Below are 14,139 nucleotides of genomic sequence, written 5' to 3'. Positions count from 1 at the left end.
GTAATTAGCTAACAAGGCTGGCCCCTCTGTAATTTAGGGTCAGTTCCATCCCTGGGAAAGAAAAAACCTGATGATACATCACTGCAACAGTGACTCCTACTGGGCATCTGTGAGGAAGGATTTTGTTTTTTGGAGGTAAAGCATGAACCTGCACAGGAAATTGGACATTTCCAATTTAGAGAAAATTGCTGTAAACAATGTAGCTTACAATCAGAGGTCCACTTTGTTGTTTTGAGAGTATATTTTCCAGATTATGTAAATAACTGGCCAATTGTAGAAAAATTGCATCATGTCATGTCAAGACAAATCCAACAAAACTACGGGCCAGGAGATAAATGTCAAACAAATATGAATTCTCAACATCAGCACTCCCACGGGGAGAAATTCATGATAGTAGAGGACCAGAAACCAATCTCTCCACTGACAGTTAAAGAAAATAGACCAGAATGCAGCACAGCCATGAGATTTTGCGTTATGAATAAGGGATGTGAGTCCCACTTTTACACAACTGACAGCAACACCTGTCATAATCATTACTGTTCTCTACACATGCACGAGAAAACACGGGGAAAATAAGCTTGATATCATATAGCGGATACACAGTTGTTTATCCACCATCAGTAATTTGAAAAGCTGGCAACCTGTGATGAAGAGAAAAAAAAAGGTTTTTATTCACATAATAGCTGAAGCTCTGTATCTAATATCAGCTTTATTCCAGTCGTGCAACTGCAGCAAAAAAAAAAAAAAAACTCCTTTAAACAAGCAAGATATGAATCCAGAGAAATTTCCTGTTGTAATACATCAAAAAAAAAAAAAACAACCAAAAAAACCACAATATAAGCTTTGAAACTCAAGTTTATGATGAAACTGTTCATTCAGTTAGAGGTATGTGTTCATTGATTTGTGTTCTTTCCAGTCACCCTGATATTTCATCGCCTCTATCAGGCTCACAAACACGAATTGTACAGCAAGAGAGGAGAATTTAGAAAGAAAATGAAAGCATGCGCCCCTTGTTCTTCTGCTTGATTGCATGTTGTTGTCATCACTCTCTCCACGGTGTGAATACATGTGAATTTTCCTGGAGATTATTTAGCCTTCTTCCCCCCCCCCCCCCCCCCCCACCTCCTATTTTGTCATTCCATTTACTCTACCTTCATTTTATTCTATTTTCACTTCAAAGGCTCGGGTGGAACAGATGTCATTTCAAATGCCTGTCTTCTGCCTCATTGCCTAAAAGTGAGGGATGATTATTTTTTAATGAAACTCAGCGTACTTGCACAAAAAAAAAAAAAAGAATATTACCTGTAAGCTGTGAAATAGACAAGCAATGCTTTCACGTCCCCCTGAATGGGAACATCCATTCATTTCCGCACACCACAAAAGCCATTTTGAAGTTTTTTTCTTTTGCTGCCAAATGTGCTCCTGGACCTTGAATTTTGATTAGTTAATTTCATGCTGTGTGGAATACAGCATGTTGTTTTGCTGTGAATGCTTTGCTGAAACAATGGGATTTTCAAAGGCAGTTATTTCCTGTTTTCAAATTGACAGTTAAAGGAGGAAACATGGCTGTCGCTTAATCCTGTGATAAGTATGCATTAGGTGGATGCGAACGTCTTTAAATGTCCTCGAGTTGCTGTTTGATACTCGCGCAGAGACAAATCTCTTTTTCCCGGTTGGTCCTCCCTCCTGCTGAGTTTGAACACAACTGATTAAGAAAAGGGATATTTAAAATTTCAAATGTAACCTGATGACATAAGAACCTGGCGTTAGAGGCGGGTTGTACACTCACAGCGTTTGAGTGCCTCCCCATAACACACAGTGCGCATAAACATCCTTAATATGAAGATTTTGATCATTATAAATGCAGGATGTCATTTATATCTCCTATAAATTGGATTGTTTTTTCCTGCCTCTAGAGCTTTCAAGAAATCAGGTTAACTGATGTTCAACTGATACTAATGGCAACATCAAGCCGTCACTCCTTCCTCGCCATCCTCCCCCGGCCACATGTCTTCTTCTCTTCCTCCTTATCTTCCTCTCACTCCCCACTCCCCTCCTCTCCTTCGTTCTCCTGTGCTTGATGTGTTCTCTCCTCAGCAAAGGAGGCAATTTCCATATAGAATCGCAACCAGGATCAGGTGACCTGGATTTGACTCCCCGTCAAACAGCCTCACGGAAAATGAAAATGTATTCATGTGTGTTGGATCGAGTACATCACACAGATGTGAGCTGTTTGCTGCCTCCTGAAAATGTAGTGAGATTGCAGTGTGTTATTGTTGGCAAACCAAACCGGGCACATCCTTCAAAAATATATATAGATTTTATCTTCTTTTTTTCTTTTTTTTCCCCCGGTTCCATCAAAAATTGGATTTTAATTCTTTGTGATCTACATGAAAGGAAAAAAGTGAAAGAAAATCAGAAAATCTAGCAATTTAACAACTGATATAGAAGTGCCAATGTGGAAGCAAGTGGGAGTGCCGCCAACGAGATTTTAATTAGCCCCCTCCGTAGCTTTGGCCAGTTTCTCCTGAACCCCTCCTCCCCCACCAACACCCCAGAGGCTAACCTGTCTCCCTGTCGTCCTGTTAGTCCTCATTCATCCCCGTCTTTAAATCTGTTTCCTCCTCTCAACAAGCTGCTCAACACAGAACTCCACTGCTTTCACACATTCTTTGAGTGTTCTGCTTTGCTATTTTATTGATATTTAAAGTCATGTGCCGTAGTTTTATACATGTGGAACCTTGTAAAATCTCGAGTATCTTATCCAGTCCTTGTATCGTGTCCATAAACACACAGCATACCGAGAGATACTTTTTCCCTCTACGGTAAAAGTTATTGTCGTCAACTGATTTATAACAAGCAAATATCTCCTTCTCCATCCTATTTCCCACCAGCAGATAAGCAGTGAGAAGCGGCCCTCGGCAGAGATGATGAAGCCCAAACCCAAACCCCAAAAAAAGAAGAAGAAGAAGGACCCCAACGAGCCACAGAAACCTGTATCGGCCTACGCACTCTTCTTCAGAGACACCCAGGCAGCCATCAAGGGCCAAAACCCCAACGCCACCTTCGGAGACGTCTCCAAGATTGTGGCCTCTATGTGGGACAGCCTAGGAGAGGAACAGAAGCAGGTATGAAACATGGGGGTTTGGATGGTCTGAAATGAGAAGGACACACAGATTTCAATGAATACCTGGTTGAGCAGCCATTAAAGGAATACTGCAGGAATTCCATGTGAATAAGCAACCCTACAGAACTCATTTCTGGACAGTTTTTACACGCCTACATAGATGATTTTAACCGTCGCTAACTCTTTACAGTAATCGTACATTAATAATGGTTAGTTAAAGCTTAGGTAAAGCAACTTGTCACCGCTTACAAATTTTTCTTTTCAAGCGTTTACAAATATGTGACCTGAACTCATAAAGATGTTTTTTTTTTCCTGCTACGTCGCTTTTCTTGTGGCTACTGAATGCAGAAAGAGCCAGCTACACATACTTAGCATGAAGCTAATGGCGCCCCAGAGCCACCAACTAGGAACATAAGGAAAACTGTCTAAAAACATCTGAAGCGCACCGAGCGGTACGATCTTGATCTTCTTAATCCAGCTTTATGCTCAGTAATCCACTAACACTCTGATTTAAGCTAAAAAAATAAAATAAAAAAAACATAAAAAAGAACTAACAATGGAGAAAAGTTAACTTATTTGTCTAGTTATTGTTTCCTAGTGCATTCATGTTATGGGTTACAGTAAAGATGGATGAAAGGTTGGGGTGGGTTAGGGGTTAAGGGTCAGGTGAGATGTTACTTAAGGATTTCGTGTCCCCCACTTTACATTAAGGGCCACAAAGAGCATTAACAAATGGTTAATTTTTCTCAATTAATGTTACTTCAGCAAGCAAAGCTCTAACTAAGTGCTATTAATGTGCCCTGATTGAAAAGGTGTTATCTTACCTTCTAATACAAAGAACAACGTACACACATTCTGTCATGAATACACTCTGGTCCCACCAGTAGATGGTGTGTGTGCGCTGCAGCAGGCGAGCAGCCATTACTTGGCATTATGCGCTGTGTAATTACTAGAACATTGCTGTAAGATACCGCTCACCTTAATGAGCTAGTTTTTCTCTTTCTAAAGATAATCCATCCGTTTATCCCCACTCCCCTGACTCTCATTAAAATGATTTTCTTTCTAAATTTAATTCTTGTAAAGGGAAGAGGGAGATGGGTTGGGTGGGGGTGGGGGGGGGGATCCCGTGCAACAGCAGCAGTAAAACACTCAGAGTTAACTAAGTTGGACATTTTACAGGCAAGAAATGGTCAATATGGGAAAAATATAAACACACCCCGGGAGATTTGAGTCAGTCCACGGCTCATGTGTTATGCAGTGGGTAAATACAAGTGCACTCCTGTGCTAGTGCCTCCCTGCAAAAGCAAACACTCGGTTATTTATACAGAAACACACAAACCCTCGTTGGTGTTAAAGGTGTTTCCAGCCATCACAATGCAGAGGTGTGTTTGTACAGTAGGGTTTTTTTTTTTTAATCTAGTGGAAAAAGTTTAAGTGTGCGGGGTTATTTTTTTTGTTTTGTTTTCAGGGTTTTTTTTTTGCAAAGTCCCCGGAAGCTCCAGATGAAGGTCCCTCCAGCCAGCCTTGGTAGCAGATACCTCCACATCATGCATCTTCATTGGCCCTCTGACAAGCAGAGATGTGTGAAGTTCTCATTTCCACTCTCTTTATTTATATCTCTGGCCTGCTATTTTGATCCTGCCTAGAATACAGATTTACTTATCATCTCGTCCTTGGATTTAGCTGAAGGGCGTCTTGCCGATCCGTGGAGAGCGCTCTATTGTTTTTGTTTCTATTTAACGTCATCTCCAGCGCTAATAGGTAGGAGGTCGTGACGGTTTACCTTCAACTTCAAAACCTAACTGTTAGCTCCTAATGCTTTGTGAAATCCTCATGTGATGACTTTTTATTTAAGAGCAGATAAGAGAGCCTTCCAGTGCTATTTATTTAAAAGCACTGCTGAATTCTTCCTAAAAAAAGCATCAGTGCAGTGCAGAGCATCAGTGTTGTAACCGTTGAAGGGATGGGGTTGTTGTTGTTGGGGTTTTTTTGTGCCAACATGAGATGCTGTTAAAAGTGCCTGACAATGAAAGCTGGCATTGAGTATCAGATTCGTCATGTTGTTGTCTGACATTTCCTCATTCAGCTCTAAATGTTGCCAGACTTCTCAAGCGACGCCTTGTGTTTTGAAAACCTTCAACATTTGAGAGGATTGGCGTCTTTTGCTAAATGAAAATCAGATTTTTTTTTTTTAAACATGTGGTAATACTTCTCACAATAGATTCAGGCCAGAGCAGTAGTTCCTAAACTTCCTTTACTCCCTGAAATATTCAACCTCCTGCTGTGTAGCCCCTCTACTTCCAACAGAGGTAGAGCATTGCTAACGTTAATGCTAACTCTCAGAAAAGGTCTTGGAAGGCTGACGGTCAGGACTCTGCCTTTAGCTGATGTACTGCTTCCCCTGCTGCTCCCATGTGGCGTGGGGTGAGATCCTTACAATCATTTATCCATAGTTGAGCGTGTTAAGCTGCATATTTGGCGCTGAAGAGCCTTACTTGTCAAACCCAGGAGGAAATGGTCAAACCACTGGCTGTGCATCCCCAGAAGTGAGATGGATCAGGATGAGAGTTTGCGTGTGGGGAAAAAAATGAAACACTGGTTTAATCTTGATGTGGAACCGTGAGACGATAGTACAGATCTTTTTGGCGTATCCCATTGTGTAACTGCATGTACTTTTGGGAATCAAGAGTCCAACACCAACAGCAATCTCACAACAATACAATAGTTCCTGTTCCACTAAAAAGACCCTTCTTTCTCCTCCCTTTTCTGCACATTGTTGTGCCTCTAGCGTTTATAGGTAATAGCCTTTTTTTTTCCAGACAGCCTGCTACATCCTACACAGATACACTCTATATGTGCCCATTAGACTCAAAAATAGCTTTGTGCAAACACATATACACATACATATGCATCCATAAACCCACAACCTTTACGCAAACGCATATACAGAGTTCACACGGCGGCAGCAGCAGTTACTTATATGACAACAGAGCTTCGCGTGTCACTGTTACAACATGGAAGGCAGTTTCAAGCAAAACTTGTACACAGGAGGAATGACTTCCTAATGTGCCAAATGACAACAACCATTCTACTGGATCGCTAATGTCAGTGTGCTGATACGAGTGTTATTGTGGAGCGAGAGAGAAGAAGTTCCAGTTCATTTCTCTAGGTGGATTGGAATGGAAATGATGTGTTGCTACAATAGAGGGAGACACATTGAGATGAGGGAGTATTAGTGGCGTGATGAGGAAATAGAGGTGTTCTGTGCCATTGGCTCTGATGGAAAGGGAGACATTAAGGACATGTGTGTGACTGTGCATGTGTGTGTGTGTTTAAGAAGTGTTAGAAAAAAAATGTGAGCGTCTGTGTGCCGTTAGACAGATGTGTGTCTGTGTGTCTGTGTGTGCGCGCACATTTATGAGCATGTCAACCTCTCCTCTCACCTGAAGCCTCATGGTTTTCTTTTCTTCACAGGGTTACAAGAGGAAAACCGAGGCGGCCAAGAAAGAGTACCTGAAAGCCTTGGCCGCGTACAGAGCCAGTCTGGTTTCCAAGGTAACGCTTATGACACACAGGCCCTGGCTAAGACTGATGATGGATTGGATGGAAAATCCCTGCTAATGGGCTGGGCGGGGCTTCCTCTGGATGAGGAGGCGGTAGAGAGGGTGGGGGCATCTGATGCAAAAGAAAAAAGAAAAAAAAAGAGCAGGAATATTTGGAACAATACCTGATTTCCATAGGGTGCAGATGTTGGGGGGTTGGGTAGTGTAGATGGTATGGTGATATAGTGTTGGGGGAGGGGTCAGCCAATCAGAGTGCAAGCATATGGCCATAACATCCATGAGGGATGAAGCACAGAAAATGATTGCTCTCTCATGTGCTACAGTCAGATTGAAGTCTATTGTATGAGAACCTAGAAAATCTTATGATAATAATGATAATAATAACAGACCCCTGTTTCATCCAAGCAATCAGTGGCTGTGCAGATGTTTCCTGCCTTGATACCTTCCTGCAAATTCAGATCTATGACATATTTTGTTTTCTTTTTTTCCTTGTTTGCCCGGTGAATGATGGCGTCTTGAGTGCACTGGCGTTGTAGCATTGGAATAAAGCAAAGCAAGGAGGAGGGCTGAGGATCGCATTGTTTAGTGCCGCCTTGTATTAACAACACACAATGTAGTGCGAGGAAGATTCCTTTTGTCATTCCATTTGTTCGGCAAGCAAACAGCCTCGTTTCTCTGCCTGCAGGGTCCTGCGTGTGTGTGTGTGTGCGTGTTAGACCCTCTGCTTTTCCCATCTATCTGTCAAGGTGTCTATTGATCATTACCTCGGCCCCAGATCTATTCATACAAATGGGCTCCATTACCTTCTAATCAACACTGATGGTTGAAGATGAGCAATCTGACAGCTCATCATACGAGCCTGGAGGGGGCGGGGCAGGGCGGAGGTGGAGGTGCGGTACTCTGTCGTCGAAGCACCTGATCAGAGCCATACTGTCTAGAATGAGAAAGGTCAAGTTTGCGGGGAGTTTAGTGTGTTGTGGGCGTTAGTTTCCTCCCCCTCCCGCTGCAACAACCTCGACCCCGTTTCCCCATCAGTTAGCGGGTCTAGGTGTGCGTGCGAGTGTGTACAATAAATAGTGAAAGCTGTCAGATCAAGGATGGACTGGAAATTAAATATCTGCACTTTCATTACACAGTGGGCATCAATAAGAGGAGAAAAAAGAGATTCGCAGCTGAAAGATCGCGAGTGTCAACTGCCCTGTTGGAACTGTGCAGGACGGCTGTGTGGTGAAGCAGCTGGAGACCATTCAGACTAAATCAACCATAAAACCTGTCAATCTCATATATATTTAATAATACGTCCGTGTATCCACGATAGCCACCTCCAAGATTTAGAGTAAACACAGTCTCAGTCAAGAAAAAAAAAGAATAAATCACATATACTCTGGTTTTAGGGAAAATCTGGTCCTGCCTGTAGTGAAGAAGGAAACGAACCGTGGAAATCTGCGAACAGCGACTTCTTTTACTTCCCATTTAATAAGAATCTGTTGATAATGAAATGACAGAACAAAATTGTTGGTTGTAATGAATGCAGCTGTTAAAATGAGAGGTTATGAAATGATATGTAATTATGACAACACATTTATTTTTCATTTCTGATTTGTTTTCTTCTACAGACATATAATGACCCTGAACCAAAAAGTGCCCAGCAGACAAGCCAGCCCTCCCACCTGCTTCCCCCAAAACAGCCCCTGTACAGCGTGCCCCCCCAGCCCTCCTCACCCTACCTGGGCCCTTCGGGTTCCTTCCCCCTGTCGGACCTCCAGAGCTACGCCGGGCCGCCCCGCCACACCCTGGCCCCGACCCTCAGCCAATCGCAGATGCTGCCACCCAGCATGAGTGCCTCTCCCCCTGCTCCCTTCCAGATCAGCCCACCTCTGCACCCCCATGCCCAGCTCTCCCTGCACCAGAGCTCCCTGCTCAACCAGCCAATCCGCATGCAGCAGTCGCAGCCAATCATCTCACACCAAATGGGGCTCCAGGCGCCTCTGCACTCCCCTCCTCTCAGCCAACAGGTGGGTCTGACTCTTATTAAAACAAACATACAATCTGCTGAACTCTCTGGTTTAATTACCTTTTACAGAATGCACTGATGTATGTCGTTTAGCTGTAACAGAAATATTTGCAGCCTCTCCGGCAGTTGTGTGGCCCGGCAACACAAGAACCATGTAACCGTGTCTCCTCCTTCCTTGCCTTTGGTCTGCAGGGCTTTTCCCATATTCAGGCTGATTATCAGAACAGTGTCGGGGGCTCACAGTCTCCAGGGGCCCCTAACCATGTGCACGGCCAGAACCCCGAATGGGATAGCGAGTACTGCAACAGGGACTGTGGACCAAACCATTGCAGGTGAGCTTATCGTAGCAGTCGCAATAGAACCCAAAGGCCTCTTCCTTGTCCCGGTTTTTGTGGTGGTCCTGCCGGCAAGCAGACATCACCTCTGTGGCGAGGGCAACAATCAAACCCTCCCAGGAGAATATCAATATTCCACTTCCACACCCTCGAGATTGCGACTTGTTAAAAGTAAATTTTGTGTAATGGATAAACAAGTAAGGTCACAAAAGACATTTTAAATACATCTTTTGGAAGCAGTACGTTTGATTGGTGAGAATGGTGAGTAGTTGTTGCACAGTTCTACACCACTTCACTTCCCGATCATCAACTCCTGTTAAAGTACCGCATCTCCTTGAAACTGAGACGAGTAACGCAACAGGAGAACAATGCTTTTACCAGGTTGGGAAAATTTGCAACATCCAATTAAGGCTGGCTGTGTTTGGCTCAGCTAGCACGCATTGGCTTATCAAATCAAGCTAGTCAAGCAGGTGCAAGATGAACCTTGTTTTGTCTCCCACCTGAAAGCTTGCCGTTGCTATTCCGAGAGGCAGACGAGCTGGAAGTCGGTGTCTCCTGTTTTTAGAGCTGATTCATCTTTATGTCAAACGGGATCACGCCGGGGTCAAATCACGTTTGACGCTCTTTGAAGTCTTCGCTAAAACGTTCTCTTCTCGGTGTCACATCGTTGTAGTTGTGGAGGGCACGGAGATGTCTCCTCCATGTCAGTAGAGATAACTCAAGAACAGAGTCTACGTTTGGCATTTCAAGTAGCAACTGATCTGCCAATTTTGAATTTGCTATTTTTCTAAATGCTGATTGATGTCTGTTGTTTGTTAACACTTTTTTTTTCTTTTTCTTTTTTTTATAGCTACTTTCTTAGCCAGGTTTTCCTTGAAACAGTTTTCTCTCACTGGGGTTTTCCTGGTGAAATACTGGATAAAGAGAAATACACAGTTAAAATTAATCCGCACAATAATTCTTCTTCCTCCGCAGTGGCATGGGAGCTCGGGACAAGCCTCTCTACCTCACTTGAAGCTGAAAGACCTCCAAATGTCAGACTCCAGGGAGATTTCCAACATAAAAAAAAAAACGTCATCAGTATATCTGCTTCTTCTCCATTTTGTTTTGTTTCTTTTTCTGGCGGATTTTGAAAATCCCAAAGACTGCTACAGTAACTTTCACCTATTTGCCAAGCACTTAGATCAGCCAGAAGCCCGAGGCACTTCTCTTGCTTTTTTTTTTTTTCTCTCTCTCTCTTTCTTTATCAGTGAACTTTCCTGGGTTTTTTTTGTTGTTGTTGTTGTTGTTGTTTTTTTCTTTTTTCTTTTTTTTCTTTTTTCTTTTTTTTTTTTTGCGGGGGCAGCGAGCTTTAAGCTCATGCCAACATACTGGAAATGAAGACCGGAAAAAAAAAAAAAAAAGGAAAAAAAATGTCTTCTCATTTTGTTTTGAATTTTTTTTAAAGATGCTTTCTCTTCTCTCCATTACTCTGTGTTTACCATGGACTGCCCTCTTCGGGGAGATGAAATGCTCTAAGAGTAGGGGGGGTCTGGGGTAGAAATGCTAATATAGTCACCTCAGCAGAGGGGGTGGGGGGGGGGTTGTACATCAGGACGGACTGAACCACCCAGACTGAGTGCAAACAAAGCAACAATTTAATGAAGATAGTCACAGAAGACATTTGTAAATCATCTTTGCCCCTAGTAACGGACTTTCCTTTATTTCTCACAGAGTGATTGTAAATATCACCAAAAATGGATCCCTCGTATGTGTGTATTTAGCTGCAGTCCCTTGCTTTCTTTTATTTTAACATTATTTTCGTTTGATTATGTGATTTCTGTGCAGGCGGATTCAGTGAGGGAATACACACACTAAAACTTGTGTTGAAACTGTATTCGCTGGTCTCGCCAAACACGAGAGAGAAAGACGCTTCACTTGCGCTCGCGGTTCCTTCGCTGGCGGGAATCTGACAGGAAGCGTTCCTCTCTTCACGTGGCCTCAGGACGTTACGGAACTGTAGAGGTCAAAGATTGAAACTCCTCCTCTTTGCTCCTCCTCCTCTTGGGTCAGTAGGGACCGCCCCCCACCCACTTGTAACCCCGCCCACCTCCCCTTAGTCCTGACACCACTTGTACAGGTGAATTTAAAAAAAAAAAAAAAGTTGCTAAATGTGAAATGTTACTAAAGAAAAAAAAACAGTGGGTTTTAAAGTTTTTGACTAGTTTTATTAGGTGTTTTAGAATTGTGTTGAACTCATCTTTATCATTTTTTGTGAAGAAAAAAAAAGATATTTTGTTTTTCACTGTAGCAGGATTTAAGGAGGAACAGACACGGGGGGGGGTGGGGGTAGATATTTTAATTTTGTGTATAAACCTGCCAAATGTACTTCTTTAATTTGTAAAGCCAGTAATGAGAGAACCCATTTTGTTTTGTTGAATATCAGTTTTACAATATGGTCATTCTATTTAATTTGGTTGCAGGTTTCACATCTATTTATGAATAATATGAAGTAACATTTTGGCTTATTTTCATCAGGGTGCATTATTATTATTATTATTATTATTATTCAAACAACATGATTATTAGAATAATAAATATTTTTCAGAAGTTGTTGGTGCAATACAGCTGCACCAGCATTAGTTTCATTTGGTGTCACAAATACTTCTTTTGTTTTCTTTTGTCTGTAATAAAATGTTTAAAGTGGACAAATGCATGTCTCTCTTTATTTGTTTCCCCGTTTGCTGCGGTTTCTGTTTCGTGTGTTTAAAAAGAACAACCACAACTCTGCTTTAGCCCTGCAATTTTATGATCTTTGATGATGAATCATCAAGTGAGGAAGGGTCTGGGCTGCCCCCCCCCTCCCACTTTCACTTTCCTTTCTCTCTTTTTTTTCCCACATAATCGACAAAAATCAATATTCTTTATCAAGCAGCATTTCTGCCCATAGGCCATTTTTTTGTGTTTTGTTTTGTTTTAGGTTTTTTTTTTGTGTGAAGGCGTGACGATGAAAGAGTTAATGCAGCAGCCTTTCAGAGAACTACCTGAGAAGAAGAAGAAGAAGAAGAAGAAGAAGAAGAAGAAGAAGGGGGGGAACAGGCTGCTTTTTACTTTTGCATTTCACAGTTGGATTAAAGGTAGAATAGAAATGGATTCTCTCATCCCTCTCTCCCTCCTCCCTCCTCTCTCTCTCTCTCTCTCTCTCTCTCTCTCTCTCTCTCTCTGATGATGCAGTGCCCCCTCGAGTCTATTCATATATCTCACCATATTGTACAAAAATGCAAAGGGGGTTTAAAAAAAATCACCAAGTGTCCCTCCAATAAATTAGACTGTAGGTGAAGTGTAGCGCTGATTTGTTTCAAGGGCGTCAAAGGTGCTCGTCCTGGTCCTCATTACCTTCACCGACGTGCCCTTGAGCATGTGTGAAACGGGAATATTGCCCTCAGTCAAAAAAAAAAAAAAAAACCCTGTACATTGGATAAATCACATGTATTTATTGGCAGGTGGGAGGAACCGGGGGAGTTCTCACTGTACACGGCTTTAAAAACAGATGTTTAACTGATCTGTCGATACAGAAACGCTGCCCAGGCTGTTAATAACGTTCGACGGCAGCCGAGGAAATTGGATTTCAGTTCCTTCCTCTGCTGGCGCTCCTCTACCCCCATCTGCTGGTCTCATCTGGTACTGCTGGTAAGTCTGCCAAAACTACAAGTGTTTAGTAAGACAGTAATTGTACATATTTGAGTACACATGCAATACTTTGATTGGTATCGTGATTGTTATTATGAATGTAGTTTTACCGGTGTGAATTTTGATGATTTTGTGATTATTCGTCTTTTTTTTGTCCGTTGCTGAGCCTTGAAATTGTAACACGACTGAACATTACATGATTTGGGTTGAAATAAAATCATTTGCTCAAAGATTTTTACAATCAAATTTCTTTGTACGTTAGTCTTTCATTTCAAAATCAAGATTATTTCACCCCCAACAGAAAAAGGAAATTGATATTAGGTATAAACAGCTAAATTACATTTGAAATACTGAAAGTTACAAAACAGGATTCGCTGCGATGTATTTAGTACTATGTGTTAGCAACCATCATGAAGTATATTTAGGCATTAAAACATCTTAATTAGATCATTTAGAATCAAATGTTATTCAGAAACAGGTTTGATTTATAAGGTTTTTGGTTTTTTTTAAAAGCAACTTATAGTAAAATATGTTAAAAATGGGGTGATTTAAATTAAAAGTTTTAATCGGCGGAAATTTGAATATTTGTATCTGTTTATGTGTCACTAGCATGCATGATGAGAACTCAGTTCTAGAGGGTCTGTCAGTGTACTACAGGAGTTTTTTTGACTACTGACTCAAACGCAGTATTCCCTGCGGATTTAATCAACGTTTTGAACGGTACAAGTGCTTGAGATTATGTTGAACGTGCGAATGTTTTTTTTTCTACCTTGACTAACTCTTTTGACAACTCCAGGACTATTTTCAGTGTTTCAAAACAGCAAAAAAACCCCGCAGACATGCATTGATATTAGAATCCCAAAGCTGCAATTAAAACCAGTCCAGAACTTTGCTAACTGCGTGGACTGACGTTGGGTGTCATCTCTTATTGGCGAGGGCATCAAAATACATCGTTTGTATGATATTGGCTCTCTGCCCAACAAATCTCCCATCTCTAATATTGCCTCCAGCAGCTCTGACACCGGTTCTATCAGTTGCCATCAGACCCTCTCATTTCCTCCTCAGACGGATATGAACTCCCCTGACAGCGCTGACATCAGCTGCAGCATTTCCTGACAGCCAGCAAACGAGACAAGACAAACAAGAAAGAACAGAAGCGTTTCATACACATCACTACACACTCGATGGCTGTGATAATATAACACATTTTGGGGGGGGGGGGGGGGGGGGGAACCAAAACATGCTTTTGAAAGATCCTCATTTGGACCAGGTCTCCTTCTTCATTAGCGCAGACGTGGAGGCCGGATGTCAGTGTCGAATGCCGCTGCAGCCACACGGTCATGCGCAGCCAGATTTGAACCCTGAGAGATTTAGCCTGCAAAACACAAATACGACCCAGCAAACTTTGAACAAAAATACTTTTATTGTTAC

At 42.1% G+C, this 14,139-nt stretch overlaps 1 protein-coding gene across 3 annotated transcripts in view; it reads left to right on the top strand.

The window, feature by feature from the left end:
* The window catches only part of LOC147256465 (TOX high mobility group box family member 2-like), an 84,863-nt gene extending 74,329 nt beyond the window's left edge, over window positions 1–10,534 (top strand). For 2 of the 3 annotated variants that reach the window (XM_086214470.1, XM_086214468.1), the window contains 5 exons: window positions 2,895–3,128; window positions 6,602–6,682; window positions 8,307–8,705; window positions 8,897–9,036; window positions 10,015–10,534. In XM_086214470.1, coding sequence (XP_086070596.1) covers window positions 2,895–3,128; window positions 6,602–6,682; window positions 8,307–8,705; window positions 8,897–9,036; window positions 10,015–10,054 — 894 coding nt within the window. In that variant the 3' untranslated portion in view covers window positions 10,055–10,534. The remainder of the gene's footprint in view (window positions 1–2,894; window positions 3,129–6,601; window positions 6,683–8,306; window positions 8,706–8,896; window positions 9,037–10,014) is intronic. The other variant, XM_086214469.1, reaches the window with a different exon arrangement.
* The last annotated feature ends 3,605 nt before the right edge of the window (window positions 10,535–14,139 follow it).

The sequence above is a fragment of the Aulostomus chinensis genome, chromosome 9 (genome assembly GCF_037954235.1).
Source record: "Aulostomus chinensis isolate RoL2024-O1b breed Wild chromosome 9, RoL_Achi_v1.0, whole genome shotgun sequence".
NCBI classification, from domain to species: domain Eukaryota; kingdom Metazoa; phylum Chordata; class Actinopteri; order Syngnathiformes; family Aulostomidae; genus Aulostomus; species Aulostomus chinensis.
This window is presented reverse-complemented; position numbering and strand designations above follow the sequence as displayed.